Here is a 27,883-nt window from a genome sequence, read left to right on the forward strand (position 1 = left end):
ATCTTAATTTATTATGTTTGATTTTGGTATGGAAATTGGTTCCTTTTGGACAGCAACAGTTCAGCTTGTTGTTAGCAAGCATCGTGGACCAGGGACAAGACTTAAATGTCACTCTTGTAGATGAAAGGGATCTTAAAATACAAGCTTCCAATGATGCACAACAAAACAAGGAAAAGGAAGAAGAAAGCGCTCAACATGAAGAGAAGAACTTTCAAAAAACAACTGAGAAATTATTTACTGTGGGAATGCATCGCCAAGAATTGGAACTGATTTTTGAAGGAAATAGGGAGGAGTGGGAAAATGTAATTGGGCAAGGGAATGAGATTGAAGGGTGGGAAAAGCAGAGGGAGGGGAGGACAAAGATTTGGAATCTAAAATGGGATAGAACTTGGGGTGGGTTGAAAAAATTGGTAAAATTGTATTTAGGCTGGTTGAAAAACGGTTTTGAAATCTTGGCTTGGTTATGGAAATGCTGAACCGAATGGGGGAAAGAATCCAGGGGAGAGGAGGAGGTATTTAGGATAATAAGGTTAAGAGGTATGAGTAGAGATTTGAATAATCATTTGATATTTCTTGTGGGGGAGGTGGAGGAATGGCTTGGGAAAAAATCTTAGGTTAGCATAACAGAAATTGCTATAGTTACAGGTAGGTAGCCGTGTTGGTCTGAGTCGAAGCAAAATAAAAAATTCCTTCAGTAGCACCTTAAAGACCAACTAAGTTTATATTTTGGTATGAGCTTTCGTGTGCATGCACACTTCTTCAGATACACTAGAAACAGAAGTGTCAGACCCTATATATATATATACAGAGGGTGGTGGGGGTGGGTGGGAATGGGTGATGGGCTGATGGGAGTGGTAAACCTGTAGATGGCTGTTAATGGCTGCTGATGGCTGCAATTAGTCCTGGGCTGAGGTGCTAAAGGTTGCAGAGTTTTTTATTTTTCCGGTTCTTCAGTAACTCCAGTTGAGAGTGGTAAATGGTTTGTTTTTCCTTGTGGAACTCCTGCCAGGCTGGGTGATTCCTGATAGAGTTGTCCAGTGCAGAGAGTTCCTCCTTTATAAGCTTCTGTTTTGAATAACAGAAGCACCTCAGCCCAGGACTAATTGCAGCCATCAGCAGCCATTAACAGCCATCTACAGGTTTACCACTCCCATCAGCCCATCACCCATTCCCACCCACCCCCACCACCCTCTGTATATATATATATATAGGGTCTGACACTTCTGTTTCTAGTGTATCTGAAGAAGTGTGCATGCACACGAAAGCTCATACCAAAATAAAAACTTAGTTGGTCTTTAAGGTGCTACTGAAGGAATTGCTATGTTTAGTTAGGTAGTTGGGGGGATATCTGCCTCTCTCCTCCCTGCCATCCTGGAGCCTCTTGTGGCAGGGGGGGCTCGGGGGGGGAAGGGCGAGACGGAGGGAAACCCAACTACAAAATGGATCACCTTTGGATGGTCACTTCTCATGGGTATCCCTAGTGGCAGGAGGGGGCCTGTGGGGAGGGGGCACAAAGAAGGTGGAAATTGTTGGATAGTCTGATTAAAGAGTAAGAATTGAATTTAAGCGTAAGAAACCCGCTATGATTAATATTAGGAAACTATGAAAACCAGGAAGAAGGGATCTGAGGAAGTCACTAAAATAATGTTTAACAAAGTAAGAGATTGGAAAAGGAGATATTTTAACTGCTTGTTTGTTTTTCCTTTTTGTGTTTTATTTTATTTTTTCTTCTCTCTTCTTTTTCTTTTTTCTTTTTTAGAATTTATTGGGATTATATATAAATAGTTGTGGGAACTCCAACCCGTATCTCTCCTTGTCATCCTAGGGACTCTTGGTGGCAGGGGGAGGCTCTGGGGGGAGGGAGGGGGGGAGGACATAAAATGGACTACATTCGACTCTCATCGTCCACGGGATTCCCTTGTGGCAGAAGGTGTCTGGTGGAGGGAGGGAGAGAATGTGGATTGATATGTTCTGTATGTTTTTGTTTTTTGTGTTATTATATAAGACCAATACATTTTTTTTTAAAAAGGAAATTGGTTCCTTTACATTGCATTCTAGATATTCCCTTCTGCTTTATTTGGCATCTGTTATTATACTTTGTTACATTGTACTGTAAATAAATATATGACTCCACATTTGGGGGGGGGTATTTATTTACACCCCACCTTTTCTCTGAGGAGCTCAAGGCGGCAGGCGTAACTCTCCTCCTCCCCAATTTTAGCCTCACAAAACCCTGTGTGAGTGTGAGTGGCCTTAGTAAATACCAACAAGGGGCTACCTTTGAAGGTGACTCGTAAACTACAACTAATCCAGAATGCGGAGCTAGACTGGTGACTGGGAGTGGCCGCCGAGACCACATAATACCCATCGCGAAAGACCTACATTGGCTCCCAGTAAGTTTCCAAGCACAATTCAAAGTGTTTGTGCTGACCTTGAAAGCCCTAAATGGCCTCAGCCCAGTAGACCTGAAGGAGCATCTCCACCCCCATCATTCTGACCAGAAACTGAGGTCCAGTGCCGAGGGCCTTCTGGTGGTTCCCTCCTTGCGAGAAGTGAGGTTGCAGGGAACCAGGCAGAGGGCCTTCTCAGTGGTGGCGCCTGCCCGGTGGAACACCCTCCCTTCAGATGTCAAGGACATAAACAACTATTCTGACTTTTAGAAGACATCTGAAGGGAGCCCTGTTTAGGAAGGTTTTTTTAATGTCTGGTGTTTTGTTGTGTTTTTAATATTTTGTTGCAAGCCCCCCCCCCCCCTGAGTGGCTGGAGAAACCCAGCCAGATGGGCAGGGTATAAATAATAAATTATTAATTGTTATTTTTATTATTGCAACAGGATTGAAAGAAGAAAATTCACGCTGCGGGCGCCTCACCATTCAAGAGAGTTTTCAAGGGATGAATGAATGAATGAATGAATGGAGAGATGGTTCTTCCCAAACCTCAAGAGGCAGGGAGTTCCACAGGGCTGCCACATCAAAGGCTCAGTCCTTGATGATGGTCAGCAGAACCCCAGGAGCTGTGCTGGGAACCACCAGAAGTGACCTGTTTCCTTGACTGCGGTTTCTCGTCCTCCTTCCTGTCCACCCTTTTCTTCTTGCTCCGTCCAGGAAAAAACCCCAACCAATGCTATAACCCTACCTGGAGAACCCAGGGATCAAATCTGAGACCTTCTGCCTGCTAGGCAGATGTTCTACCCACTAGGCTATGGGCCTAGAGGGCAAAGATGCCTGCTTCTCCCATGACCACCTCCCCACTCCTCCATGAACACACACCCAAAATGCGGTGGCAAGCTATCAAAGTGTCATTCAAAGAAAGTGGATTTCAAGAGCCCAATCAAAGCCAAGGTTTGTGACATCACCCTGCCTCCCCGCTGACGCTATTGGCCGAGGCGTTGCCATGACGAACGACAACACAATGGCACCCGGAGTGATTTCTGCCTTCCTGACATGGGAGCCGAATTAAAAACAGCTGGATGGAAACAAACGAGGAGTTGGCAGCCGGTGATATAGGAAAGAGGGGTGTGTTTTCTACCCGTGGTTTTGGGCTTGGAGACAAAAAAATAATAATGCTTAGTAGTATCTGAAAGCGGAAAGCAGGGGAATGAGGGAAGTAGCAATGGTCAACCCAGTGAGGGGGCATAATTAGGGTGCTAGGCCAGAAAGATCCTCATCATGACCAGCCAGGGAAGAGTCCGACCCGGGCGCCATGGCAGTGCCAACTTCTGTTGCTAGCCCTCGCACCTGCGGCTGAGTCGCACAGGTATAGCATCCCCGGAACTGAGGCTGAGGGTTCGAGGTCAGGGGTGGGGAATTCGTGCGGGGACGAAATTTCGCAAAACGCCCAAGCCTGGCTAAATACTAAAAAAATCAAAGAATCGTAGAGTTTGCAGGGACCCCGAGGGTCATCTAGTCCAACCCCTGCAGTGCAGGAATCTCCTCAACTAGGTCATACATGAGACATGGGCATTCAGCCGCTGTGGGTGCGGTGACCGCAGGACTTGCCGTCTCAATTTTCAGCTTTGGAATTTGACCTCAGCACCTGAGATGTGCCTATTTTGATTGGCGAAACCGGATTCATGCCATAGATTGAACACACATCCAAGGCATGACTCCCCCCAAAATAATAATAATAATAATAATAATAATAATAATAATAATAATAATAATATGGGAACTGTAGTTCCTGCCCTAAGGGAGCAATACTTCGCAAACTCAATGCATTCTCAGGGAAATGTGAGGTTTAGGAACTAATTCCTTGAGTTTGGTTAAATGAATTTTCAGTTGACAAGCGTTTGGAGAGCGGGACATTTCCAAGCAACATTAAGGGCTGTGGTACATCAAATGTAACTGATCTGTAGAAAATATACTTTTGCAAACCAAGAAAATCTTTTATTTAAAAAAAAAGTGTGTGTGGAATCAATAGAACATTGGAGCATGGGCAAAGCGCTCAGGCAGGCTTTTGAAGACCCCCCTTTGTTTCCATTCGCCAGGCTCCCTAAAGAAGGCGTCATCCTCCAACACTCCTCCCCATTTTCCCCGAGGAAAACAGTTTCTCTCTCCCGGCTGGCGCAAGTTTCGTGGGTCACCAAGAGACACAGTGAGTCTTAGAAAACCTTTTGCAGTATTATACATGCACCAGTAGGGGGCGCTTTTGCCTTAAACATGTGCCGGCAAAGTCATTATTTACATATATAGGAGAACGGATTTTACAACCTAGTACAGGCATGTCAAACATGCGGCCCTCCAGATGTTTTGGCCTACAACTCCCATGATCCCTAGCTAGCAGGACCAGTGGTTGGGGAAGATGGGAATTGTAGTCCAAAACATCTGGAGGGCTGCAAGTTTGACATGCCTGACCTAGTAGGTTTACTTGCATAAGCAACTCCCCATTCATTAAAATAACAGCTACGCTCAGGAACAGGCATTGGAAAGGTGTTATGTTATTAAAGTGGGCACATTCCTACAAAATATCCCCTGTGAGCAGGAATCAAGCTTAGGGGGAAAGGTCCCATTTATACAAACATAACCTTTCCGTAAACCTAATTGTGATGCGGAGGGGGGGGCACAATTTTGGCTTAAGGAGTGGCATTAAATTAAGTTTCAGAGTAGACCTACTGAAATGAATGGGCCTGACCAAGGTGTCATCCACTAAATACAGTGAAAGGATTATTCTGCCTCTTTAACAAACATGGGGAATCCTGGGAACTGTAGTTTGTTAAAAGGGCCGCGCATTGCAGCTCTAGGAGGTCGGCACCCTTCGCAAACTACAGTTCCCAGGCTGCTCCGTGGCTGTGAAAGTGCTAGAATAGTGCTTTAAATGCATGGTGTTGTAGTCACGTTTGTTAATTTCAATGGGTCTACTTGGAGTCAAGGGACGCGGGTGGCGCTGTGGTCTAAACCACAGAGCCTAGGGCTTGCTGATCAGAAGGTTGGCGGTTCAAATCCCTGCAACGGGGTGAACTCCTGTTGTTCGGTCCCAGCTCCTGCCCACCTAGCAGTTTGAAAGCATGTCAAAGTGCAAGTAGATAAATAGGTACCACTCCGGCAGGAAGGTAAACGGCGTTTCCGTGCACTGCTCTGGTTCGCCAGAAGTTGGTTAGTCATTCTGGCCACATGACCCGGAAGCTGTACGCCGGCTCCCTCGGCTAGTAAAGCGAGATGAACGCTGCAACTCTAGAGTTATCCGCGACTGGACCTAATGGTCAGGGGTCCCTTTACCTTTACTTGAATTCAAACCACCTGTGGCCATTACTCCCCAAATAACCCCTTGTGCGTCATGCGCCCTGCCTCAGGGCCCTAGTGTCAGCCCGAGGAGACCCTTGCCAGTTACCCTACTTGGGGGAATCCCACTGCACCCTTCCACTGTACCATCCTGGCTTGAAGTCGTGGTTCTCCCCAAATCCTCAGACTCTGAGGACAAGAACATAACATAAGGCTAGTTTGCTGGGTCAGGCCAAGGGCCCATCTAGTCCAGCATCCTGTTCTCAGAGTGGCCAACCAAATGCCCGTGGAAAACCAGCAAGTGGGCTTATTCTTTATTTTATTTTTGTAACATCTTTATTAAAATTTTAAAAGCACATAACTATATGTGCACCAATTAGGGACCCAGGTGGCGCTGTGGGTTAAACCACTGAGCCTAGGGCTTGCTGATCAGAAGGGTCAGCGCTTCGAATCCCTGTGATGGGGTGAGCTCCCGTTGCTCGGTCCCAGCTCCTGCCAACCTAGCAGTTCGAAAGCACCTCAAAATGCAAGTAGGTAAATAGGGACCGCTCCAGCGGGAAGGTAAACGGCGTTTCCGTGTGCTGCTCTGCTTCGCCAGAAGCGGCTTAGTCATGCTGGCCACATGAGCTGGAAGCTGTATGCCGGCTCCCTCGGCCAATAATGTGAGATGAGCATGCAACCCCAGAGTCGGTCACGACTGGACCTAATGGTCAGGGGTCCCTTTACCTTTACTTTATATGTGCACCAAACATGGTGAGACACAAACAAAAAAGAGAGAGAGAAAAAGAGAAACAGAACCTGTGCAGAAGGGAAAACAAAGGCGGAGGGAGGGAAAAACCCAAAACTGTATATTTTACAAGGCTGTTATTGTTATTGTCCTTCACCAAATCTTAACCTATTGCAGTATTTGTAAGAATGGATTCCAAATGTTGTTGTTTAGTCGTGTCCAACTTTTTGTGACCCCATGGACCAGAGCATGCCAGGCACTCCTGTCTTGCACTGCCTCCCACAGTTTGGTCAAACTCATGTTCGTAGCTTCGAGAACACTGTCCAACCATCTCGTCCTCTGTCGTCCCCTTCTCCTTGTGCCCTCCATCTTTCCCAACATCAGGGTCTTTTCCAGCGAGTCTTCTCTTCTCATGAGGTGGCCAAAGTATTGGAGCCTCAGCTTCAGGATCTGTCCTTCCAGTGAGCACTCAGGGCTGATTTCCTTCAGAATGGATAGGTTTGATCTTCTTGCAGTCCATGGGACTCTCAAGAGTCTCCTCCAGCACCAGAATTCAAAAGCATCAATTCTTCGGCGATCAGCTTTCTTTCTGGTCCAGCTCTCACTTCCATACATTACTACTGGGAAAACCATAGCTTTAACTATACGAACCTTTGTTGGCAAGGTGATGTCTCTGCTTTTTAAGATGTTGTCTAGGTTTGTAATTTGTCATAAATAGGTACCGATGCAACGGGAAGGTAAATGGCATTTCCGTGTGCTCTGGTTTCCGTCACGGTGTCCCGTTGTGCTAGAAGCAGTCTAGTAAGTCTGTGGTTTATTCCTGCTGGCCACATGACCCGGAAAGCTGTCTGTGGACAAACGCCAGCTCCCTCGGCCTCAAAGCGAGATGAGCGCCGCAACCCCATAGTTGCCTTTGACTGGACTTAACCATCCAGGAGTCCTTTACCTTTACCTTTTACCTTTATTGGGCAATATACAAATTTAATTAATAATAATAATAATAATAATAATAACTTATTATTATTAATTTTTATTTATACCCGGCCAGGGCTGGGCTCAGGGCGGCTAACACAGAATATAAATTACAATAAATCATAATAGAAAAAAGAAGAAAAAGTTAATTAAAATATGGCTTAAAATACGGCTTAAAATGCAGCCTCAATTTAGTAGTAGCCCATAAATCAGGACCATAAAGGGAGGAACCATCAGATATTCACCCGAGCCAGCTATCCATGCTAGTCCTACATGGGACAGCAAAATGCCAAGGGAAAATTTATATACCAAATCCCATATGAGGGGTCAGAGTGAGTCCAAGCCTGAAGGCCGGGCAGAACAGCATCTTTCTGCAGGCCCTGCAGAAAGATGTCAAATCCTGCAGGGCCCTGGTCTCTTGTGACAGAGCATTCCACCCCCGTCGGGGCCAGTGCTGAAAAGGCCCTGGCCCTAGTTGAGACCAATCTAAGCTCCTTGAGGCTTGGGACCTCCAAAGTGTTGTTATTTATGGACCTTAAGGTGCTCCGCGGAGCATACCAGGAGAGGCGGTCCTGTAGGTACGAGGGTCCTAGGCCGCAGTGGGCTTTAAAGGTCAAAACCTTTATTATTTCCCATAGAATTGGCTATGGGCCCTTTAAGACTGCAGACCTCTGGCTGAGACAACATCTTCCCAGGCTCAGCTAGGAGAAGCCACTGGGAGCTGACCAGGGTCCTGATCTGTTTTGCTGTAGATTGCTTGCTCCAAGCTTCAGAGCATATGGGTGAAGAGTTCAAGGCTCAAGGCTCCCAGCTGGGCATAAATATTTATCATGATGATCAACTATTAGGCACTCCCTTGGCTGGAATAAATCTCTCTCATTTTCCCCTCTGGGTCTTAGCTGTCTTCATATAAGAGGCTCAAAATTAGAATCGTTCTGTCCCTTTAATCTGTTTGAGGGGCCCTTTTGCTGTCAAGCGGTTCATCATTAATTGCTTCCTCTCTGCCTCTTACCGAAACACTCTCTCTCTCTCTCTCTCTCTCTCTCTCTCTCTCTCTCTCTCTCTCTCTCTCTCTCTCCAATAATATCTTCTTTATTTATAAAAGAAGATTTTATATTTTATACCAAACTCATGCAACGCAACATGACGATGTGCAGCAGTATAAGAAATGAGACATAAAACTCCGTTAAAAACAGTGCAAAACGATTAAAATGAAACAAAAATTAGTTGCATGAGCCTGACCACATTCAAATGACTTCAGGAGACACTTCAAAATTGAAAAGGAAGGAGCCTTAGCATGGGACCAGTGATTCTAAGTAGGATTTGAGTAAGCAAAGATTTACAGAATGCCTTTCTTTCAAGCAAACAACAAAATAGGTGGGCAGCAAAATTTAAAATGGAAACAAATGTGCAACATCCAATGCATTTTAAAATGTGTTGGGGAGGGAAATTAGTGGGTTGTTTTGTTTTTTGTTTTTCTTATGTGTTTTGTGTTTTTACCGTATGTTGTGAACTTCCCTGAGACCTGCAGGTATGGATAGGGTGGTAAGGTCAAGGGGCCCCTGACCATCAGGTCCAGTCGTGTCCGACTCTGGGGTTGCGGCGCTCATCTCGCTCCATAGGCCGAGGGAGCCAGCGTTTGTCCGCAGACAGCTTTCGGGTCATGTGGCCAGCATGACAAAGCTGCTTCTGGCGAACCAGAGCAGCGCACGGAAACCCCGTTTACCTTCCCGCCGGAGCGGTCCCTTATTTATCTACTTGCACTTTCGTGTGCTTTCGAACTGCTAGGAGGGCAGGAGCAGGGACCGAACAACAGGAGCTCACCCTGCTGCAGGGATTCGAACCGCCAACCTTCTGATCAGCAAGCCCTAGACTCTGTGGTTTAACCCACAGTGCCACCTGGGTCCATTGGATAGGGTGGTATACAATAATTAAATCCCTGCGATGGGGTAAGCTCCCGTTGTTCGGTCCCAGCTCCTGCCAACCTAGCAGGTCGAAAGCACGTCAAAGTGCAAGTAGATAAATAGGTACCACTCTGGCGGGAAGGTAAACGGTGTTTCCATGTGCTGCTCTGGTTTCATCAGAAGCGGCTTAGTCATGCTGGCAACATGACCCAGAAAAACTGTCTGTGGGCAAATGCCGGCTCCCTCGGCCAGTAAAGCGAGATGAGTCCCGCAACCCCAGAGTCATTCACGATTGGACTTAGCTGTCATTCTTAGCTGTCATGCCATTCTAATTGGGAATTCTGTCCCAGGGATATGGCTGGGCTGCAAAGAAGGTGCATGAGCTCATCATTGAAACACTGCCAAACACACACACACACACACACACACACACAAAACCCCAACCTTATTATAACTGTGCACAGAATTGTATCACAAGCCATTTTTATCAACGTGCTGTGGTCTAAACCATTGAGCCTAGGGCTTGCTGATCAGTAGATAAATCAGTAGATAAAGTAGATAAATAGGTACCACTCTGGCGGGAAGGTAAACGGTGTTTCCGTGCGCTGCTCTGGTTTCGCCAGAAGCGGCTTAGTCCTGCTGGCCACATGACGCAGAAAAACTGTCTGCGGACAAACACTGGCTCCCTCAGCCAGTAAAGCGAGATAGATGAGCGCCGCAACCCCGGAGTCATCCGTGACTGGACTTAACTGTCAGGGGTCCTTTGCCTTTACCTTTTTAATCTTCTCATAGGCTCGCCAGCTCTGAACCAGCTCTGCACGAAACGTCTTCACCATGTCGCTGACAATGGAGGAACTGTCCACAACGAACGAAAAGCTCCGCTACCAAATCAATGACCTGACAGAGACGGTGGCCTACCTTGATTCCGAGAACCAGGCGCTGCTCAAGGACAACAGCAGTATCAAGGGCCACAACAGGAGCTTGCAAGAGACGGCAGACAGATTCAAGGCCGCCATGGAGGAGATGCAGAAGAAGGTGGAGGACATCAGAGAGACGATGGACCACACCAACGCGAGGATTCAAGAACTGGATGCCCAAAACAAGGCCTTGGCAAAGGCTAACGCAGAGCTCAGCAAGGAACTCCACGAGGTCACCTCCCAAGTGGCCCTTTTCGAAGACTACAAAGCCGCTCAGGAGAAGGACCTTCGAGAGATGCAGAACCTGTCGGTGGAAGTCAAAAAATACCTGAAGAGCCTGGAAGATAGGCTGCAGGAGACAGAGCATCACTATCAAGCGGAGAAGAACAATTCCTCCCAGCTGAGGGAAAAAGTCGGGGCGCTTCTTCAACTCCGCCAGAGCCAGAGGAACGATATCAAAGATCTGCAGGCCCAGCTGGAGACCTGTGTGCAGCAGGCCACCATCTTGAGGTTAGACCAGGAAAACAGGGTGCAGATAGGCTCGCTAATGCACGAAATCGTGGAGGCCAAACTGGTGGACGTCGCCTTGCAGCAGTCAAAGGGCAGGAAAGCCATGTACTGGTTCTGGCAGGTGGGGAAAGTCCTGAGCATTTTGGTGCTCGGCTGCGTTCTCCTGCTGACCTTGGCCTTATGCTACACCTATTTTTTCAACCACGAATTCATGGCGGAGACTCTCCTGGCGTTTCTTGGGGAGCACAACGTCAACAGAATCGTGCAAGGCTTCGCTCACTACTTGACATGGAGGAACGATGGCCTGTTGCCTTTCTGAAATGTAGCCCGCGTGGAACTCCTCCATGTTCCTACAACTTGATTTTGACATTAGAAATCTATGGATTTAAAAACTTTGTAAGAATCCCAATAGATGGGTCCGGTTGTTTCTCCTTCTTTATTTCATTGTGCTTGGTTTTTTATGCTGGCGTAAAAGACATTAGTAAATTCAGGGGCAGATAAAACACAAAGGCCAGCTCAGTTTATCTCTAACTAGCAGTCTCGTGCCTTAGCATCGCTTGAAGAAACAAAAAATGCAGAGTTTTTAATGGTTTGGTCTGCCACCTTGATTCAAAATGGCATCCAGCTGTAGCCAAACATAGGAAAAAACCTGCTCTTTGATCTCAGGGGCTAGCATGCAAAATTGGGTCATAGTATCTTAAGAGGAAGGGACACGGGTGGTGCTGTGGGTTAAACCACTGAGCCTAGGGCTTGCCGATCAGAAGGTCGGTGGTTCGAATCCGCACGACGGGGTGAGCTCCTGTTGCTCGGGCCCAGCTCCTGCCAACCTAGCAGTTCAAAAGCACATCAAAGTGCAAGTAGATAAATAGGGACCGCTCCTGTGGGAAGGTAAGTGGCTTTTCCATGCGCTGCTCTGGTTCGCCAGAAGCGGCTTTGTCATGCTGGCCACATGACCCGAAAGCTGTACGCTGGCTCCCTCGGCCAGTAAAGCGAGATGAGCACCGCAACCCCAGAGTCGTCCGCGACTGGACCTAATGGTCAGGGGTCCCTTTACCTTTACATTAAGAGGAACCATATCTCTTAGGTGAAGAAGTAGCATCTCTCTAAATTACATTTTAGGAACATGGGAAGCTGCCTTAAACGGGTAGATCTAGCTCAATATTCTGATGGGCGGCAACTCTCAAGGATTTCAGGCCGGGAACCTTTCCCAGTCCTACCTGGAGAGGACAGTTGGGTCTGAAATCTGGGATGGTCTGTATGAAAGGTAGACCACTGAGATTTGCCTCTTTCCCCAAGGCATGTCCTGTGGTCAGCGGTGTTCGAAGAGACATCTTCCTGCATTTCCTACACTGCAGACCTGCTTAATAACAAACAACAAATGGTCATTGCCTTTCATACCTACCCTTCACTAGAGGTTCCCAGGGCATCTTATCACCAAATAAAAATACGATATTAAAATCAGTTTAAAACGCTTAATACTGCCGAGCCCCACAATGACCTGCCTTCATTGTCTCCGTAGCGGGAGTTCCCAGATGGCGATGGCAACCTTTTATCTCCGTTAATCGCTGATCGCCTGCCTTCTCAAGCTGGGGTCTTTCAACATTGCTCATTTTGAGAGCTCTGTCGTCTCACACCAGCTGGACACCCCCATTATATTTCTGAAAACCCACCCACCCACACAACCCAGCGGCAGCTCAGGAGGGTTAGAGAAAGGGATCTGCCTTCGTGGGATTAGGAGTTCTTTAGCAATGCGCGGGCGATAAATGTGCAAAAGAGGGAGATTGAGAGTATGAATTGGCCTCGGGGAAGCAGAGGGGTGCAGCAGCAACAGAAACAAATGGTTCATTGGGAGAAAAACAGAGAAGAAATGGGGCAAGATTGGGGCCGAGGATTTAATGTGAACAATTTAAATATCTCCTCCCTCATCATCTCTCTAGGTAGCTGTAGGCTTAACTACCTCAACCTTTGTCTCTATCTGCAACATGGTGATCATTCATATGGGCCTACCTTGAAGGGCTGTTGTTAGGTTAAAACAATTATGATGGAGAAGCACTCCCCCCCCCCAAAAAAAATGATAGTCACAAGGTTTTCTGTTATAAGGGCATCCTTCCCCAATCTGGTTCCCTCCAGATGTTTTAGACTACAAAACCCATCAGCCCCCATTGGGCTGGCTAATGGACGATGGGAGTTGGAGTCAACAACTTTTGGAGGTGGTGATGAGGAGAGAGATTCCTTCGGCTCACATTTTGATGCAAAACTATGTTAACTGGCACTTCTCCAAGCAGTATGCAAAATGAAACGCAGCTGTCTCTTGAAATTTAGCACCAACTTTTGCAATGGGAAGAGCAAACACACAAAAGAAAACAATGTACAAAAAAAAAAAAACCCCTGCACTATGTCAGAAGAAACTGCCTGGAGGAATGTGCGCAAGAGGCAAAACGGCGTACAAAACGGTGCTCGTTAAGTGAAACGCATAAGAAGGCGTGTGTGAATTTTCTGGGGTGGGGGAAATGAAACACCCAAACGGATGTGGAAATGGAGAGGGCTGAACTTAAGGTTGGAAGAATGAGAAACCAAAATTGTCCATCCCTTATTGGGAGGGCCATCTCCCGAAGAACCAGTCGCGGGAGCCTTTTGAAAGGAGCAATTATACACGGGCCGTGGTTGTGTAGAGGATGAAAGTGTGTGGGAGGGTCCCCGCGGGGATCACCTGGTCCTGCTCCGGAGGATGGTCACGCAACCATGGCAACTGGTGCAGCGCTGGAGCGGAGTCTCGGGTTCAACCACCCCAGTCTCTGCATCAAAAGCGAACACCTTGTCCGTGCCTTGCTCGTTTTTGTCTGTGCCCCCCAGGATGTAGATTTTGCCAGAGCAAACGGTGACGCCGCAGTTCTCCTGAAGGAAGAGGGGAAAGTCAGGAGGAGAGGTCTGTATCCCCTCAGAAATCCACAAAAAATCGCTCTCTCAGCTCAGCTGTTATCTGTACTGGCTCAGCTTCTCCTTCCCTCGACCACCCACCCCTTTAAATTTGTCCACATCTCAGGGCCGGCCCATGCATGAGGCTAGGTGAGGTGGCTGCCTCGGGCAGCAAAACCCACAGGGGCAGCAGATCTCGATACAGTGGTACCTCGGTTTAAGAGCAGCCCTCCTTACGAGCGATTCGGTATACGAACTCCGCAGAACTGGAAGTAGTGTTCCGATTAGTGACCTTTACCTCAGTCTATGAACGGAAGCTGAACGGTGGAAGGGCACTGGCGATGGGGGCCTCAATAGGGAAAGCGCGCCTCGGTTTAAGAACGGCTTTGGTTTAAGAACGGACTTCTGGAACGGATTAAAGTTCGTAAACCGAGGCACCACTGTATAGATCTTTCTTCCCTTCCTTGTTCCAAATATAGATCTTCCCTCACCTAGTGAGGTCTGCTCAGATGTAATGATCTCTGGCAGGCAAGCAAGGCCCGATAAGAAGTAATGACCCTCTGGCAGTTTTATGTACGTTTATTTACAAAAAGACACACCCAGAGCACGGCTTCTTGCCTGCTTGCATTTACGATACAGTGATACCTCGGTTTAAGTACACAATTGGTTCCGGAAGTCTGTACTTAGAATCATAGAATCATAGAGTTGGAAGAGGCCACAAGGGCCATCCAGTCCAACCCCCTGCCAAGCAGGAAACACCATCAAAGCATTCTTGACATATGCCTGTCAAGCCTCTGCTTAAAGACCTCCAAAGAAGGAGACTCCACCAGACTCCTTGGTAGCAAATTCCACTGCCGAACAGCTCTTACTGTCAGGAAGTTCTTCCTAATGTTTAGGTGGAATCTTCTTTCTTGAAGTTTGAATCCATTGCTCCATGTCCGCTTCTCTGCAGCAGCAGAAAACAATCTTTCTCCCTCCTCCATATGACATCCTTTCATATATTTGAACATGGCTATCATATCACCCCTTAACCTTCTCTTCTCCAGGCTCAACATATCCAGCTCCCTAAGCCATTCCTCATAAGGCATCGTTTCCAGGCCTTTGACCATTTTGGTTGCCCTCCTCTGGACACGTTCCAGCTTGTCAGTATCCTTCTTGAACTGTGGTGCCCAGAACTGGACACAGTACTCCAGGTGAGGTCTGACCAGAGCAGAATACAGTGGTACTATTACTTCCCTTGATCTAGATGCTATACTCCTATTGATGCAGCCCAGAATTGCATTGGCTTTTTTAGCTGCTGCATCACACTGCTGACTTAACCTGAAGCGTACTTAACCTGAAGCGAACTTTCCCATTGAAAGTAATGGAAAGTGGATTAATCCGTTCCAGGCGGGTCCGCGGAGTACTTAATCTGAAAGTACTCAAACCGAAGCGTACTTAAACTGAGGTATGACTGTAGTTTGTAAGTCTGAATTTTCGCCCCTCCCACAGCATGAGGACGCCAAACTCCTGCCTTTCCCCTCTTGCCATCTGATCTTCTCCAGACGCCTAGAATGGGGACTGAGAAGTTGGCCTGTCCCCTCCTTCCCCACTGTCACTCAACACAGACTCAGATCTCGGCTTATCTGCTGGCTGCCTAGCAACACTCTGGCTGCCTTCCGACTCTTCCTCTCCTTGAGAGCTAATACAGTCTTCTCCAGCAAGGGGGTCAAATTGCCCTTTCTCGACTCTGTCAGCCAGCTCTCATCTGCAGTCGGTACCTCGTTCACTAAATTCATTTTCTGAGTCTAACTTTTCCCCTGCGCTCTTGGGGGGGTGCACGTTTCTGACACCAGGCACCAAAAGGTCTTGGGCTGGCCCCGTCAGACCTCATTTGATACCAGGATTGGACACCCACCCTACTTGTGTTCTGGACAGAAGCAGGAGCAAAGAGGTGGCAAGCATGAGAACAGGTCCTTTTCTGTGGTGGCTCCCCGCTTGCAGAATGTTCTCCCTAGAAAGGCTCATCTGGCCCCATCGTTACATACATTTAGATGCCAGGTGAAAACATTTCTTTTCCACTAGGGGCCTTTGGCTTTTATATTTTTATTAAACTTGTTGGTTGCTTTATCTTGCGCCCAGGGCAACTCAAAGCAACTTACAATCAATTGTTTAGTGGGTGGTTTTTTCGAATCCTGCCTTTTAAAAATACAAATGTGCTTTAGAGCTTTCTGTGTTTTGTTTTGTGCTGGTTTTAATGTATGTGTTGTTTATTTATTGCTGCAAGTTGCTTTGAGTTGCATATAGAAAAAAGAAAAAGGTGACTAATAATTTTAAAAAATAATCGAAAATAAAATAATAAAATGGCTACTTCCTGTGAGCAAGCATGATGACAGCTGGTGTAGGAGCCTTTGTCCCTACTGACGGCTGATGAGGGGCCTGTCCTCACCATTCTGGGGTCCTGGTCCGTCCGTTCCCCCCCCCCTTTTAGATGTGGCAGCCATCTTGGGACTGGTGCCCACAGCAAATTCTCTAAGGGCCCAATGACCTTCTCTTTACCTGAGGTCCTGGGAGGGACGCAACTTCAGCCCAAGTGTCCTTCTGGGGGCTGTAGCTGAATATTTTACTGAGGAGTCCTCCAACAACGTAAATCGAGTGATCCAAAGCGACGGCACTGATGCATCGCTGGCGGAAAGGAGCCGCCGACAAAATGATCCACTTGTTTTCCTCCGGGTCATAGCACTGAACCTGGGGGGGCAAGAAGCCAGACAGCTTCAAAGAGGGAGGCGTGCTGGCGCTTTGATTAAGCTATGAATATCGGCTTTACCATCTATTCACCTCTCAAATCTTCGCTCACTTGCCAATAAAATGGATGAACTGCACCTTATTAATCAAGAAAACTCAAGCAACTCCGATATGTTAAAGAGGAGGCTTGCAGGAAAGGAGGCGGTATTTTGTACAACCAAGCCAGGAATGCGCTGACAAAGGAGATTAAAGTGGCGAAACGAACCTATGGTGAAAAACTGCAGACTCATTTCTCAAGCAGGGACTGAATATAAAAGAACATCTTCTTCTGCTCCGGAGAGTCAAAAATTGGCAAACGAGCTGAATCAGTTTCATAGCAATTTCAATGTTTACATCGCAATGTAGCCGAAGCAAAATTCCAAGTATATTGGTACTTGGCCAATAAATTTTTATTCTCTTCTCTTCTTGCTGCAGAGGCTCAGTTTGCAAAAGTCCCCACGGTCCGGTCCCCCCCAAAGGTTGGCAACCCCGACAGTACCTTATCTGTGTTGGCCCCGTCCTCCACGGCACCCCCGATCACATACAGCTTGTCGAGACACGGCACCACAGCCGCCAAGCTCACTGCCTCTGGCAAAGGGGCAACATCTGCCCAGCTGTTGGAAAAGGCGTCGTAGCATTCCACGCTGGCCAGGCAGCGAAAGCCGTCGCATCCACCCACTGTGTAGATCTGTCGACGAGAATTGGGGAGGACGCGATTCAGATCTCCGATACCACCAAGGTGCAGGTGTGTTTGTAAATGGGGGCGGGCAAAGAGAGAGACAGTGTGGTACAGTGGTTAGAGTGCCAGACCAGAACCTGAGCAGACCAGGGTTCAAATCCCCCACTCGGCCGCAAAGTCACCTTAGGCCAGTCTCTCTCTTTTTTTTTTGAATGATATTTTTTTATTTTTTCCCATCACCAAACCTGAACATTGTTCTTCATGCTTGTATACATATACATATACATACATATACATACACATATACATTTATGTTTGTTTGTTACAATTTTTCGTATCGTATTTCTAATCCTCCTTTCCCAGAGAAAAAAAGGGAAAGGAGAAAAAAAAGGGAAAAAAAGAAAAAAAAGTAAATTTTATCTTTGGACTTCCTGTTATCTCCATCAGCATACTCTCCTCTTTTTGTCGCAGAGTGTATATTCAATCCATGCTATCTCTGTTTTTACATATCGTTTGACACTCCCATTTCTTAAGGAAACTGATTTCTGCAAATCCAAACAGATTTTTTCCCTTTTTTACTCAAACGCTATCATAGAAATTTTGTTCTCAGTATATTTTCTAACATATTTCTTGTACCTGTCCCATTTTTTTAGAAATTCTTCTTTAACCTTTCCTCTCAAACTGTTATACCTATTTCAAACCATACCAATTATAGGAAAGACAAATATGATTGATAAATGGCAGAAAGAATTGTCGAAATTTCTCTGGCAAAGTAAGAGGCCAAGGGTCAAACATAAAATACTTATTGACCTTCCGGAAAGAGGTGGCTTTGGCCTCCCAGACCTCAGGCTTTACTATGAGGCTTCCTGCCTTACATGGTTAAAGGAGTGGTGCCTGTTAAAGAACGTAGATACACTGGATATTGAAGGATACGAAGCTAGGTTTGGATGGCACGCGTACCTGAACTACGGAAAGGCAAAGGTCCACAAAAAATTTACAAATCACATTATTAGAAACACTTTATTTAAGGTATGGGATAAATACCGGAATTATCTGGAGCCAAAGGTTCCAAGATGGTTATCTCCAATGGAGGCAATTACACCAAAAAGAGTTAACATGGGAGCTACTTGGATAACATACGATAAGATGATATTAGAAGAGGAAGGACAAACAAAGATAAAAAAATATGAAGACATAAGGGAACAACTTAACACATGGTTGGATTATTATCAGTTGAACGAATTATTCAAAAAGGACAATCAAGTAGGGTTCCAAAAGGAGAGGTCAAGATTTGAAAAAGAACTGTTGAATGGCAAAACAAAACTTATTTCCAAAATGTATAAATTGTTATTGGATTATGAAGTAATGGATGAAACGGTCACCGCTTCTATGACCAAATGGGCACAGGACTGTGGTTATCCGATTACATGCTCGGAGTGGGAAAATTTGTGGAAAATAAATATGAAATTTACCTCGAGCTATAATATAAGAGAAAACATGCTAAAGATGAACCACAGGTGGTACCTCACACCTTCCAGACTTTCTAAAATGTATAAGAACATCGCAAATGTCTGCTGGAGGTGTGGGGGAAACGATGGGAACCTGTTTCATATGTGGTGGACCTGTGAGAATATCAGGAAATTTTGGGATAAAATTCATGATGAGATCCAAAAAATTATAGGTAGGAATATCCCAAAAAGACCAGAGATCTTTCTACTAAGTATCACCTTTCAAAAAGATATTCCCATACAGGCAAAAGAACTCCTTCTATATTCATTAGCAGCGGCTCGTATTGTTATTGCCAAAGGATGGAAAGAAAAAGAAGCTCCAAGAATTTTAGATTGGCAAAATAAACTTCAAGAGTTTGCTGAAATGGCACAGTTAACACCTTAGGCCAGTCTCAGTCACTCAGTCCGACCTACTTTGCAGGGTTGTTGTGAAATGTAAAATGGTGTAAATATGTAAAAGAATTTTGGCAAAGCGTGTTTAAGGAGATAACAGAAATCATAGAAACATAGAATCATAGAGTTGGAAGAGACCACAAAGGCCATCCAGTCCAACCCCCTGCCAAGCAGGAAACACCATCAAAGCGACTTCTGGTGCTGCTCTGCCCACTTCCAAAATGGCCGCAGGTGCAACTTCCGGTGCTGATCCCGGATTTTTGGGGGGAGTTGGCACCTATGTTCAGCAGCCTCACGGCCCATGGGTAGGGACTGTTCTTTAACCTGTTGGTGCGGCTTATCATGCTTCTATATCTCCTGCCCGAGGGCAGGAGATTAAAAAGGTGCTGGCCAGGGTGTGAGTCATCCCTGAGAATGTCCCTCTCTCTTCTGAGGCAACGGTCTCCCGCAATAACATCTAGCCGACTCAGGGGACAGCCCACGATATCGTGTGCTGTCTTCACCACCCTCCGTAAGGACTCTCTGTCCATGGCTGTCAAACCAGCATACCACACGGTAATGCAGTATGAGAGAACACTTTCTATCATGGCCCAATAGAAGGAAATCATCAGTTGCTGTCCAACCTTGTTCTTTCGCAGGACCCTAAGGAAATGAAGTCTCTGTTGGGCCTTCCTAAGCACCTGGGCTGTATTGACCTTCCAAGTGAGGTCTTCACTAAGATGGACCCCCAGGTATTTAAAGGAAGAGACTCTCTCCACACAGCCCCCCTGATATATAACGGGGCTAGCTCCCCTCTCTTCCTCCGGAAGTCCAACACCATCTCCTTTGTCTTGCCAATGTTTAGGTGCAGAGGGAGAAGAGATGGGAGGAGGAGGCATCGGAAGATGGAGACGGAGCAGGGCTTCGTGAGCGGGGAGAGTCAGTGGCAGAGAGAAGGCCAGAATCAGAGGCAGAAGCTGAAGCAGGAGAGGAGAGGAGAGGCAGAGATGGGTCAGGTTGGGGAATAGTAACAAATGTCTCTCCCTCCTGCGGGCACGACACCCCCCCCCCACCAATCACAAAGCAAAGAGAAGTCTGTACCTTTCCCTGGAAGGCGGCCATCTTGTGCCTCCACCGCCCTTTCTGCAAACAGGCGACTTTCATCCAGACATTCAGCTGGGAGCTCAGCACCCAGACATCTCTGCTGTTCAGGTGGCCTCCTTCAAAAACAGACACAGAGCAACCACATAAGGCAACAGAAAGGAGGAGCCGGGTTAAACGCTGGGAGAAGGAGGCGCATCCCGTTTCACCGCCTGAGGCAAAATGGGAAAGTGTTGGGCCGGCCCTGTCTCCAGACGTTTTGGACGACAACTGCTGTGCTGTCTGGATCTGAAGGGAACTGGAAGTGACAAGGTGTGAAGGGAGCCCCCTTAGTGACCCCTGATAAGGATAAAATGAGTTTTAGTTAAAGGACAGGTTGCTTAAAACAGTGGTGGGAAGCCCTCCTTGGAGATTTAACAGGAGCGCAGGCAGGAATATGGACAAGACGCAGTGTTGGAAGCTTGGACAGGAGAAAGTTAATGGACTCAGGAGTCCTACTGCAGATTGGTGCGACAGATGGACACTGTGAAATATAGCTTATAGGCAGTGTGAAGAATCATAGAATCATAGAGTTGGAAGATTGGAAGAGACCACAGGGGCCATCCAGTCCAACCCCCTGCCAAGCAGGAAACACCATCAAAGCATTCTTGACATATGCCTGTCAAGCCTCTGCTAAAAGACCTCCAGAGAAGGAGACTCCACCACACTCCTTGGTAGCAAATTCCACTGCCGAACAGCTCTTACTGTCAGGAAGTTCTTCCTAATGTTTAGGTGGAATCTTCTTTCTTGTAGTTTGAATCCATTGCTCCGTGTCCGCTTCTCTGGAGCAGCAGAAAACAACCTTTCTCCCTCCTCTATATGACATCCTTTTATATATTTGAACATGGCTATCATGTCACCCCTTAACCTTCTCTTCTCCAGGCTAAAGATACCCAGCTCCCTAGGCCGTTCCTCATAAGGCATCGTTTCCAGGCCTTTGACCATTTTGATTGCCCTCCTCTGGACACGTTCTAGCTTGTCAATACCCTTCTTGAACTGTGGTGCCCAGAACTGGACACACTATTCCAGGTGAGGTCTGACCAGAGCAGAATACAGTGGTTCTGTTACTTCCCTTGATCTAGACCAGGCATCCCCAAACTTCGGCCCTCCAGATGTTTTGGACTACAATTCCCATCATCCCTGACCACTGGTCCTGTTAGCAAAGGATCATGGGAGTTGTAGGCCAAAACATCTGGAGGGCCGCAGTTTGGGGATGCCTGATCTAGACGCTATACTCCTATTGATGCAGCCCAGAATTGCATTGGCTTTTTTAGCTGCTGCATCACACTGCTGACTCATGTCAAGTTTGTGGTCTACCAAGACTCCTAGATCCTTTTCACATGTACTGCTCTCAAGCCAGGTGTCACCCATCCTGTATTTGTGCCTTTCAAATTTTTTGCCCAAGTGTAGTCCTTTACATTTCTCCCTGTTAAAATTCATCTTGTTTGCTTTGGCCCAGTTGTCTAATCTGTTCAGGTCATTTTGAAGTGTGATCCTGTCCTCTGGGGTATTAGCCACCCCTCCCAATTTGGTGTCATCTTACTAGGAAATATTTGGCAGACTTTTCTTATAAGAGCAGTCCTGTTGGATCAGGCCAAGGGCCCATCTAGTCCAACATCCTGTTGTCACAATGGAAAACCCCAAAACAGGACCTGAGCGCAACAGCTCTCCCCCACCTGAGATTCCCACCAACTGGTATACAGGGATATTTTGTGGTTTATATCCAGCCTCATATAACCAGCACGCTTAGTTTTAATTAACGCATGAAGGGGTTAAGACCATAGAGTAAGCTGTCCTGCCAGGCTTAGCTAGGTCACACCCGCTCACCATGGAAGGAAGGGCTACCAAACTCTTTGTTCCGTCATCTTCCACCACGTGAACTCTACAAGTAAAGATGTCTAAGCTAGATGCTCCAAGCAAGTCATCTTTGTGTTTCTATACAAATAATTTAGAAGTATTTAGCATTTTGTAACCGAAGTGATGCTGTCTAGGTTTGTCATTGCTTTTCTCCCAAGAAGCAGGCGTCTTTTAATTTCGTGACTTCTGTCACCATCTGCAGTGATCAAGGAGCCCAAGAAAGTAAAATCTCTCACTGCCTCCATTTCTTCCCCTTCTATTTGCCAGGAGGTGATGGGACCAGTGGCCATGATCTTGGTTTTTTTTGATGTTGAGCTTCAGACCATATTTTGCCTAGACAGCATCTTAAAAAGCAGAGACATCACCTTGCCGACAATTGTCCGTACTGTATAGTTCAAGCTACGGTTTTTCCAGTAGTGATGTTTGGAAGTGAGAGCTGGACCATAAAGAAGGCTGATTGCTGAAGAATTGATGCTTTTGAATTCTGGTGCTGGAGGAGACTCTTGAGAGTCCCATGGACTGCAAGAAGATCAAACCTCTCCATTCTGAAGGAAATCAGCCCCGAGTGCTCACTGGAAGGACAGATCCTGAAGCTGAGGCTCCAATACTTTGGCCACCTCATGAGAAGAGAAGACTCCCTGGAAAAGACCCTGATGTTGGGAAAGATGGAGGGCACTAGGAGAAGGGGACGACAGAGGACGAGATGGTTGGACAGTGTTCTCGAAGCTACCAACATGAGTTTGACCAAACTGCGGGAGGCAGTGGAAGACAGGAGTGCCTGGCGTGCTCTGGTCCATGGGGTCACGAAGAGTCAGATACGACTAAACGACTAAACAACAACAACTGAAGTGATACTCCCTGCCTTTTCTTGCCGCTGTGTGGGAAAGCTCACGAATCTGACCTTTGAAGAATTTGTAAGTAAATCCTTTTAAACTGACCAAACGTGTGGTCCCTTCCTCTGCTGAGGGAAGTGGGGGGGTTGTTGGAAGCAACTTAGAAGGGAATATTGGCACCTTGGCTCTTTCCCATGACACATACAGAAAGACAGTGTGGTGTAGTGGTTAGAGTGTCGTGTTGGGACCTGGGAGACTGGAATTCTAGTCTCCACTCAGCCATGGACCTCCCCGGGTGACCTTGGGCCAATTGCTACCTCTCAGCCTAACCTACCTCACAGGATCGCTGTGGGGATCAAATGAGGAGGGAGAGAACCATGTGTGCCATTTTGAGCTCCTTGGAAAAAAGGGCGGAATAGAAATATAATCAATCAATCAATCAATCAATCAATCATACAATGGTCTTCTCCATCTCCTCCCAAGGAAGGAAGGAGACCGTTTCTGCAGTGGGTTGGACTAGATGACCCTCGGGATCCCTTCCAGCTCTACGATTCTATGTTTCTATCCAGCCATCTCACCTGAGATGTAGACGTCGTTCTTCAAGGTACAAGCAGCAAACTCTGACTTGGTATATCCAGGGACGCTGGATAGTGGCTTCCACTGCTTGCTCTCGGGGTGCAGGATATCCACAAAAGGAAGTTTCAAGGATCCTTTCTTGCCGCAGCCTCCAATCACAACGATCATCTCTGCTAACTCCATGTATCTGGGATAAGAAAAGAAATTTGTTAGTCTTAGGGGATAATAATAATAATAATAATAATAATAATAATAATAATAATAATAATTTATTATTTATACCCTGCCCATCTGGCTGGGTTTCCCCAGCCACTCTGGGCGGCTTCCAACAGAAAAATGAAATAAAATAATCTATTAAACATTAAAAGCCTCCCTAAACAGGGCTGCCTTCAGATGTCTTCTAAAAATCTGGTAGCTGTTTTTCTCTTTGACATCTGATGGGAGGGCGTTCCACAGGGCGGGTGCCACCACCGAGAAGGCCCTCTGCCTGGTTCCCTGCAACTTGGCTTCTCGCAACGAGGGAACCGCCAGAAGGCCCTCGGTGCTGGACCTCAGTGTCCGGGCAGAATAATGGAGGTGGAGACACTCCTTCAGGTATACTGGGCCAAGGCCGGTTAGGGCTTTCAAGGTCAGCACCAACACTTTGAACTGTGCTCAGAAACGTACTTAAGACCCAAACTACACCTGACCTTTAGTGCTGATGATATAAATCTAATAACTAAATATTTTGCTCTTTTGTTTTACTTATTTTCTGATAACTTAGGATGAAGAGCTGTATAGTAATACCTCTGTTTAAGTACGCTTCAGTTTGAGTACTTTCAGTTTAAGTACTCTGTGGACCCGCCTGGAACAGATTAATCCACTTTCCATTACTTTCGATGGGAAAGTTCGCTTCAGGTTAAGTACGGACTTCCAGAACCAATTACACTCATACCGGTACTTCGGATTAAGTACGTTTCAGGTTGAGTACTCTGCGGACCCGTCTGGAACGGATTAATCCACTTTCCATTACTTTCAATAGGAAAGTTCGCTTCAGGTTAAGTACGCTCCAGTTTAAGTACTCCACGGACCGTCTGGAATGGATTAATCCACTTTCCATTACTTTCAATGGGAAAGTTCGCTTCAGGTTAAGTACACTTCAGGTTAAGTACAGACTCCCGGAACCAATTGTGTGCTTAAACCGAGGTACCCCTGTATATGAATTTAATAAATTAAACAAATAAATAACCACTCTGGGCCAAATCTGCAAGTAGGAAGCTACTAACTAAAGGCACAGTAGCCCAGTAAGGCTTCTGCGGCACTTTGCGAGATCACGCCGGAAAGGCTGGCGTTGAAGTCAGTGGCATTTTAAGGAGTGGGTAGGAATTCCCACAAAAAAGAAACAGGAAGAACTTGGACACACGACGGGTTGAAATATAATGGAAATAATTGGCCATCTTTTTATATACGCTTTTATATAGACCCCTAAGTAGTATCAGTTTCCAGGACATTACCCCCTTCACCTCTGAATAGTTACATCCCTATTTCTGACATCAGGATATATCAGTATATCAGGCTGTTTAGCTGGCTATATATCACAAAACCGAAAGCCAAACATCGCTCAACCCTAACGTGCATCATGATATGCGATATATTGCTAGGTCAAAAATTATGAAACCGGTAGTAAAATAATTTTGGGAAATGATATATAATGAGTTGAAAAAAATGTTTAAAATATCATTTTCTTTTTTTAGAAAAAAACCTGAAGCCTTCCTTTTAGGAACTCTAGGTGCCGAAATCTCTCTTTTTTAAAAAAATAATAATATAATCTTTATTAAATTTCCAAATAAACAACACCAAACAACAACAACAAATAACAACAACAAACAAAAACTTTTTTCTTTTTGCATTTTATCTTCTATTCACCTATTTTAGTTCATTTTGCTCTGCCGAGCTTTGACTTCCCTCCCTCCCATCATTCCGTTTTCTTTCCCACTCTTATCTCGCAGTTCCTTTTAGTCCATCTAATTAAAACCAATTCGTAGGATTTATTTCAGTCCTGCAAGTGTCTTTAAACTCCTACAGTTCTTCTCCATATAATCCACGAATTTACTCCATTCCTTTTGGAACTTTGTCTCTCCCTGGTTACGGATCCCGCAGGTCAACTTTGCTAACTCTGCATAGTCAATCATTTTCATCTGCCACTCCTCAATAGTCGGTAACTCCTGTAATTTCCATTTTTGGGCTAATAAAGTCCTTGCCGTGGTTGTGGCATACATAAATAATTTCTGATCTCCTTTTGCAATATCCTCTCCCATTAGTCCCAATAGAAAAGCTTCAGGCTTTGGGGGAAAGGTATACCTAAACATCTTTTTCAATTCATCTAGGTGCCGAAATCTCAATGGAGCAGAAAAGACTATTTATGTATGTGACCACAGCTGCCTGGATGTTATTGGCCCAGAGATGGAAAGAAGATAAAGTCCTTAGCAGAGAAGAATGGCAGATCAAGTGGATGGATTACGCCAAAATGGCAAAAAATGACCGGAAGAATCAGAAATCAGGAAGACCAAAAAATTTAATAAGGAATGGGGGAAATTCATAATCTATCTGAAAAACCATTGTAAACAGCTAAAGACGTTAGTGGGATTGGAGTAACACTTGTAGTTTAATGGTGAATTTTGGACATAATGGAGATGCAAAAAGATTTGTATTATTATAAAAAATGCAGGAAGAAATGATTAACAATAGGATCCACAAAGGGGAGGAGGGAAGTCGTATATATTGCCAGGTCAAAAATTATGGAATCGGTATCACAATATGGACTTCAAACCGGTTTGGGACGATATATCAATAGGTTGCCCAGCCCTAGTAGCAACTTTATCTCTCTCTCTCTCTTTACCTTCTAGGTCTAGACCGCTGAGAGCTGGCCTCCCTGCCTTGGACATAATACTTGCGGGCTTCGAGCAGCAAAGGGATGCACTCCTTGGATTCCTGGATGAGCTCGTCCGTCTCCACCCTCTCTAGAAAATAAACAGGGTCGAGCAGAGGGAGCCGCACGTGCTGGAGCAAATCCTTCAGGGCCCTTTTCCTGGCAGCCACGTCGTGGTACACCCACCGCATCACTGCCTCGAAGACCCATTCCTCCTTGGGGACAGCCAGACGCTCGCTCGACAGGCAGCTCGCGAGCTCCTTGACACCCAGCTCCAGGAACTCCTTGTGACGAGAGACCTCCACAAAGCCCTCCAGCAGACACCTCTTGCTCCTCTCGGTCAGGGATGGGATGGAGAAAGAGTTTGCAACCTTCATGATGCCCAGGCAGTTGCGAGGATGCAGCTGGCCTTCTAAGAAGGCGACGCAGGCGTCCTTGAGCCTTGGGATTTGGAGAAAGCTGGACAGCTCCAGCAGGTCTTCCACGTTGTCCTCCTGGATGAGGAGGTCCCCACCATATATGTAGTCCAGGACGAGGCTCATGCTGGGAGCAGAGACCTCGCGGAGATGGACGGTGCCTTGGCGGGCTTCCTTTGCGCCCCCGGCAAACAGAGCCCGGAAGTAAGGGATGCTGGCGGATAAGGCAGCCCGGTGGCAAGGGAACTCCTGCCCGCCCGTGGCAAGCACCACGTCGGTGAAGATGCCGTCCAGCCGGTAGGAGTTGAGAGTCTGGAGGATCTGCTCGGCATGGCGGGACCCGCTGCAGAGTTTCACATGGAGGTTTTCGCTGCCTTGGCCCAGAGAGGCAGGGTGATCGCTGCCACCTGTTCTGGACTGCGACTCTTGTTTCATCCCGATTCAGGGCATGAAAAAGTTGGATTCCTTTAAAAGTGTGTTTTAATGCTGCGATCTTCCACAGGACCTTGAAGGGAGGGAGGGAGGGAGGGAGGGAGGGAGGGAGGGAGGGAGGGAGGGAGGGAGGGAGGGAGGGAGGAAGGAAGGAAGGAAGGAAGGAAGGAAGGAAGGAAGGAAGGAAGGAAGGAAGGAAGGAAGGAAGGAAGGAAGGAGAGAGGAGGAGGAGGAGGAGGAGGAGGAGGAGGAGGAGGAGGAAGAAGAAGAAGAAGAAGAAGAAGAAGAAGAAGAAGAAGAAGAAGAAGAAGAAGAAGAAGAAGAAGAAGAAGAAGAAGAAGAGACAGAGGAATAGGAGGAGAAGGAGAAGTAGTGGTGACACTTGTAGTTTAATGGTGAATTTTGGACATAATGGATATGCATATTAAATAATAATAATAATAATAATAACATGATTAAAACATATGAAAACATTGCCCACCTAAAAGTTTCCTTTCAAAACCATGAGGACTAGGAACTTGCTTATGATCTGGAATCATGCTTCTTTGTGACATAGCGTAGTTCCAGGGTATTTTGAAGGCTGGGAGAATGATGGCTGGCAGTACAGGGAAGCCCAAAGGCGCACGAGGGAGCTTTCCTCCGCAAACCTTTTAAATTCTCCTCTGCCCAATGCCAAACAGTTTATATTCAAACTCCTGCCAAAACTTCGCCAAAAGTTCAACCTGGTGTACTTTCC

General features: G+C 46.4%; 2 protein-coding genes across 3 annotated transcripts; one reads left to right on the forward strand and one right to left on the reverse strand.

Annotated features, from left to right (window-relative positions):
* Nucleotides 1-3,378: 3,378 nt before the first annotated feature.
* On the forward strand, nucleotides 3,379-11,186 carry LOC118085092 (uncharacterized). Of its 2 annotated transcripts, none has more exons than XM_088668453.1 (3): nucleotides 3,379-3,515; nucleotides 4,487-4,593; nucleotides 10,113-11,186. In XM_088668453.1, exon 3 carries the CDS (start codon nucleotides 10,155-10,157, stop codon nucleotides 11,064-11,066), a length of 912 nt encoding a protein of 303 aa, XP_088524579.1. In that variant the 5' UTR covers nucleotides 3,379-3,515; nucleotides 4,487-4,593; nucleotides 10,113-10,154; the 3' UTR covers nucleotides 11,067-11,186. The 2 variants fall into 2 exon arrangements, with proteins under 2 accessions (XP_088524579.1, XP_088524580.1); XM_088668454.1 differs by having other exon boundaries at nucleotides 3,394-3,756.
* Nucleotides 11,187-11,320: 134 nt separating this feature from the next.
* Nucleotides 11,321-27,232, reverse strand: KLHL35 (kelch like family member 35). The gene is made up of 6 exons (XM_060274011.2): nucleotides 26,270-27,232; nucleotides 23,394-23,578; nucleotides 20,087-20,205; nucleotides 16,926-17,114; nucleotides 16,202-16,390; nucleotides 11,321-13,642 (listed from the first exon to the last, which is right to left on the reverse strand). Exons 1-6 carry the CDS (start codon nucleotides 27,148-27,150, stop codon nucleotides 13,454-13,456), a joined length of 1,752 nt encoding a protein of 583 aa, XP_060129994.1. The 5' UTR covers nucleotides 27,151-27,232; the 3' UTR covers nucleotides 11,321-13,453.
* Between the last annotated feature and the right edge of the window lie 651 nt (nucleotides 27,233-27,883).

Source organism: Zootoca vivipara, chromosome 4, assembly GCF_965207765.1.
Source record: "Zootoca vivipara chromosome 4, rZooViv2.hap1.1, whole genome shotgun sequence".
Classification (NCBI taxonomy): domain Eukaryota; kingdom Metazoa; phylum Chordata; class Lepidosauria; order Squamata; family Lacertidae; genus Zootoca; species Zootoca vivipara.

What these genes read in the sequence shown, in the direction of transcription:
- LOC118085092 (XM_088668453.1), top strand. Translation starts at nt 10,155, where the DNA reads ATGTCGCTGACAATGGAGGAACTGTCCACAACGAACGAAAAGCTCCGC.
- KLHL35 (XM_060274011.2), bottom strand. Translation starts at nt 27,150, where the DNA reads ATGAAACAAGAGTCGCAGTCCAGAACAGGTGGCAGCGATCACCCTGCC. An exon ending in TGGCCGCCTTCCAGGGAAAG is followed by an intron (nt 17,115 to 20,086) that starts GTACAGACTTCT and finishes TCTCGTCGACAG; the next exon opens with ATCTACACAGTGGGTGGATG. An exon ending in CGTCCCTCCCAGGACCTCAG is followed by an intron (nt 13,643 to 16,201) that starts GTAAAGAGAAGG and finishes CTCTTCCTTCAG; the next exon opens with GAGAACTGCGGCGTCACCGT.